The sequence below is a fragment of the Lactuca saligna genome, chromosome 2, assembly GCF_052625555.1.
Source record: "Lactuca saligna cultivar CGN05327 chromosome 2, ASM5262555v1, whole genome shotgun sequence".
In the NCBI taxonomy this organism is placed as follows: domain Eukaryota; kingdom Viridiplantae; phylum Streptophyta; class Magnoliopsida; order Asterales; family Asteraceae; genus Lactuca; species Lactuca saligna.
The window spans coordinates 86412787-86417829 of NC_136418.1; the positions used below are offsets into that span (position 1 = coordinate 86412787).

General features: G+C 34.8%; 1 protein-coding gene across 1 annotated transcript; it reads right to left on the reverse strand.

The window, feature by feature from the left end:
• Positions 1-1196: 1196 nt before the first annotated feature.
• Positions 1197-2799, reverse strand: LOC145028932 (zinc transporter 1-like). Its single transcript, XM_078977619.1, has 3 exons — positions 2233-2799; positions 1868-2017; positions 1197-1753 (listed from the first exon to the last, which is right to left on the reverse strand). The coding sequence occupies exons 1-3, from the start codon at positions 2797-2799 to the stop codon at positions 1448-1450; spliced, it is 1023 nt and encodes a 340-aa protein (XP_078833745.1). The 3' UTR covers positions 1197-1447.
• Between the last annotated feature and the right edge of the window lie 2244 nt (positions 2800-5043).

Genomic DNA, 5043 nt, shown 5'->3' on the forward strand with positions numbered 1-5043 from the left:
TTTGGATTTATTAGATAGTTTATGTAATGTGTTATAGGTAGATGTTTTATGTAATGTGGTATGTATTTCTGTACTTCTATCAAATTTCCATATTATTATTATTATTATTATTATTATTATTATTATTATTATTATTATATATATATATATATATATATATATATATATATATATATATATATGAGTAAATTACTGAAATCGTCCTTGTGGTTTGGTCAAAATTACATGTTTGGTCCCTAACTTTTTTTTACACTTGGATCGTCCCTGTGGTTTGATTTTGTTGCGTTTTTCGTCTCTATGGTTTGGTAAAAATTGCATGTTTGGTCCCTAACTTTATGTATGTAAGGGACGAAAAATGCAACAAAATCAAACCATAGGGACGCAAAACGCAACAAAATCAAACCATAGGGACGATCCGAGTGCAAAAAAAAAGTTAGGGACCAAACTTGCAATTTTGACCAAACCGCAGGGACGATTTCAGTAATTTACTCTATATATATAAACTCATATCATAAATAAATTGTTTTTTTTTTATAAAAAAAAAACATTAGCAGCGACACCTTTAAGGACGACAATGACCAATTGCGACGACTACTGATTCCGGGAAGAGTAGCCGGAAAAACTCTGACAAATACTAATAGAGATGGCGCCAATAGTGATGGCAGGGACATTTAGTGACGACGATGCTATTTGCGACGACAAACGAGTATTAACCACGAGGTAATAGTGACGACCCTTTAGCGACGATATGGGTCATCAATTGCGACGTTTTTTGTCGTCGCTAAAGGTTAGGTTTTTTTTGTGAGGATGTTAACATATTCTAGGTAAAGTTTGTTTACCTAATGTTTTTGGCATGTAGACAGGGCAATTTGGTACCCTGAAAATTAAACTACAACGGCATTTTGTGTTTAGAAAGATGTTATGGGACTCGTCCACCATAGATGCACTTCGTATATTTTTGTAATTTTAATTACAACACTAAAAAGTTCGATTTTTTTTTTCTCAGTGTGATGGTGTTTAACCTGATTTAGATCCGTATGCCAAGTGCTGATCTTGATGTGGTGTTAATGGAAGAAGGATCGGTACAAATTTTCGGTGTGGGTAACAGAAAACTATTGTTATAAACCATTAAAATCATTGTTTTGTTTCATTAATCATTTAAATTTTCTTGACATCAGTGTGATCTAGAAGCGGTTCTTACATAGAATACAAAATAACTAATAAATAAAAAGTCTGGTTTGACCCCTATAATTTAGTTCCCTTGTTGGTGACTGTTGGTGGGTACAAATAATTTCATGAAAAAGAGCTACAGAAAGAAACAAAGAATCACATGATGATGATGAAGATTATGATGAATCTGGAAACATTTTAACAATTGTAAAATTAATGCTGTTAGTTATCAGGAAATTATAATTTGACAAATCCATTCAGTGAAAACAATATATTCTCAAGCCCATTTGGCTAGGAGAGACATCAAGCCGGCACCAAGAAGAAGAAAAACATTTGAACCAAGTAGAAGCATCTTCTTGTTTTGCATCCTGGGATTATTGAAATCCGGAGAAAGCAGGTTGACAAGAGCCATATATATTAACATTCCAGCAGATGCAGCATTTAGCACGCCTTCGACAATAAGAGAATTTGTATTGTTTTTTTTATAGCTGTTGCTCATCAATATTCCGATTACAATTCCACCTGGAGTCGTAAGGGTGAAAAACGCTCCCATTGATATAATCGCAAGTGACTTGATTTTTGCCTGAAATAAGTGAACCATGTTATATATATAGGATTTATTCGTAGCCATAGTTGATATTCAACCCAATTATGTAGACTAAAATAAATCTAATTAATTTGTTGATAATATCCTTACCTGAAAGATGCATCCACCGAGGCCTAATCCTTCGAAAAATTGGTGGAAGGACAAAGCAACAATAAGTGGTTTTATGGTTTCCGGACTTTTGGAAGCACCAAACGATAATCCTATAATTATTGAATGAGCGACAATTCCTAATTCCAGCACCTGCGATCCAAAAGATAAATAATATTTTCACCAATATATTACTTCTTGTAACCCACCTTAAAGTTTAATTATAGACATAATTAAAGGATATCGTCGATTGGTTCATCTTAATTAGTGTCTTTAATAATTTATCTGTTTGCAGCCTAGTTATTTTTATTTCAATTAACTTTGTCGTTCAAAAGAAACAAAAAGATTTGAAAGATCTAGTAATTTACCTGGGAAATAATCCGATATCGATAAACTTGGGAATTATCATTGGCGTGAGAATGGTGATGGGTTGTATGCATGTGAACAGTCACAACCCCAACGTTATTTTCTTCATCGTCAACCCCTTCAACTGCTACCGTCTGATTCTTAGGATGGCATGCCACTGACCAGCTCTCAAACATCAACGTCACAATGGTTGCAATCATAGCCACAAACCCAGATAAAGGAAAATCCCCCCAAACCTGTTCTTTCAAACATGGAGACATCAGGCTCTCGAACGCGTCTGGAAGTATATGGATAAAACCTGTAGCCAGCATCACGCCCGCAGCGAATGATTTTATTAGGAAGAAACCATCTTTTTCTTGGCGTAAGGCCGGAAAGATTTTGCCAGCGAAAGGTAGAGATACGCCGATTCCGCCCGCAATCAATATGGAAGCAAGTGCGATTAATTTGTACTTAAGGGTTTCGCTTTTGTTGCCGTGGATTTCTTCGTCTTCACAACTGCAATCAGCAAAGACTCTAATGACTAGGCTTAATAACAAAAATGCCGTAACTATTGGTTTCTGAAATTCCATTTGATTTTCGAATTAATTGTCAACGTATTTTCTGAGTGCGTGCGCTTTTTAATATATAGGGTAAAAAAGAAATCTTAAAACATATCACTCATAAAAGATATCACGCATTTATTATCATGTACAAATTGTATGACATACAAACTCAGTCTCCTTAAACAAACTTGTCGTTATCACAAACTAATCCATATCTGCAAAACCCATTTAATTTTGGAATTAACTTTCATCCACTTTTTTTTATAGCGTAAAAATATATCATATTTTAAGATGTACAATGCCGTTGTTTTGAAGGTTCTCACGATAACATGGTAACACCCTTAAAGGATGCTCTGTAGACACCATAAAAAAAAACAAATAAAACCCGTTTTTTTTCTCACCTTGACGCATGTGACCGTATCAATCCGTCTATTCATCGGAAAATATATGTTCTGATTGCGCCAGTAGCCATATATTTTTGCTCGATGAGATCCATTATTAATCTGTTATCAAAAACAAAAGTTCTACCGATATCACACGAAGGCGAAGGCTTGGTGATGGTACTTGTAGGGTATGGGGTTTGTCGGAAGTGTTCAGACGGTCCAAGCCAATTTGAGGCTAGGGACAAATACAAAAATGAGGCCTTTAAATTTCAAAATTTTGTTATCGCATTCGATAATACATGATTTATGTGCAACTAGTACATGGGTACTTATTATTAAATTGGATTTATATGTATTACAAAAAAAATTGATCGTGTTTAAGGGGTGTGAGTTTTTAAAGTCCAAAAATTTGCCATGAATTTTCAACTTTCTAAAATAATATTTATTAAAGAATAACCCTTAATTTTATGGGAAAATGTCATCATAGCACATTAAAGTTTGGTCAATTGTTTGATTTAGTCACTAAAATAATTTTATTGCGCAATAGGCCCTAAAAATATCATTTTACCTACTAAATAAAGCAATTATGCAATTTGATTCCGGTTTCACCGATTATATTTAGTCTACATGGTTTTTTTTTAAATAAAAATTTCAACGTGACTTTTTTATTTTCTCTTAAATTTTGAACCTTGCATTAAATTTTTCCATGGTCAACGAATTAAAACTCCCTATTTCTCCAAACACAATCCACCTTCCTCTTCTCCAAACACAATCAATTTTCATTCACCTATCGGGTTGCTCAACCCACACGTCGATGACGACTTTCAGCTTCTTCCCTTTTTCTTGTCCAACACCAAACTGATGTCATCAGTAAGTCTTTAGATTTTGCTTTTTGATGTATAGGGTTTTTGAGGAAATCGTAGGGCGTACCTTTAACACAAACAATTTTTCTGATGGGGATTAGTCTGTGTTGGGCTATTCATCGGTACTGTTGTTTTTAGGGATTTTGTTTCCATTTTGCCTCCAAGTGTATATATTTTCCAATGAGTGAATAGGTCACCATTAGTTTAAGATCTCTGGGAAATGCATTTCTGATTCATTAGATATTAAACTGTAATTCATGAGAATTGTGAACCTCATCATATCCATTCGTCTACTTCATCCTAAAAACCATAATTATCTATAGTGAAAAAAATGTTTCCTAGGTGTGCATCTTTGTCTTGGTCTAGAAACTACATTCACAAAAAAGGAATATCAAGTGTGCAACTTCCACCCTGTCTACGACCTACACCATAAAAAAAATAACAGATCATTTTTTCGATGTTGGGACTGTATCTTTTAGATGATGGGTGATTTGGAGTTTCCGGAAACAGTAAAGGGAAAGTCAAATAAGATACAATGTTATAATAAAAGGTAAGAGGAGGAACAATGCAAGGAGTCTACCTGTAGCCGGGTTGTAGAGTTCACTGAAAAATCAAGAGAATAAGAGTTAGAGGTGAAACGTCGCAAAAATAAAGTCATAAAATTTTCATTTTAGATTAATAAATCGTTAATACATATCATTTCCATACAACCAAGGTAATCAAGATTTTGCAAAACATCATCGAATCAGAGTAAATCACAGAATGTGGAAACATGCGATGTGTGCTTTGCAATCCTCCCGAGCTCTTCCATTTGAAAACCAAAGTACCTGAAACATAAACTTAAAACTGTAAGCACAAAGCATAGTGAGTTTCCCAAGATACCACATAACATACATAACTTCTCATATAACAGGCCCCACCCACTGAGATACGGGCCCCACCCACACTCGCATAAGGGGCCCCACCTATTGAGATACTGGCCCCTCCCACACTCGCATAACAGTCCCCGCCCACTGAGATATGGG

Bases quoted from the DNA above. Each gene is read 5' to 3' on its own strand.
- LOC145028932 (XM_078977619.1), bottom strand. From the start codon at position 2,799: ATGGAATTTCAGAAACCAATAGTTACGGCATTTTTGTTATTAAGCCTA. The intron at 2,018-2,232 runs GTAAATTACTAG...TTTGGATCGCAG, and splicing joins GATATCGGATTATTTCCCAG to GTGCTGGAATTAGGAATTGT. The intron at 1,754-1,867 runs GTAAGGATATTA...CACTTATTTCAG, and splicing joins TCGGTGGATGCATCTTTCAG to GCAAAAATCAAGTCACTTGC.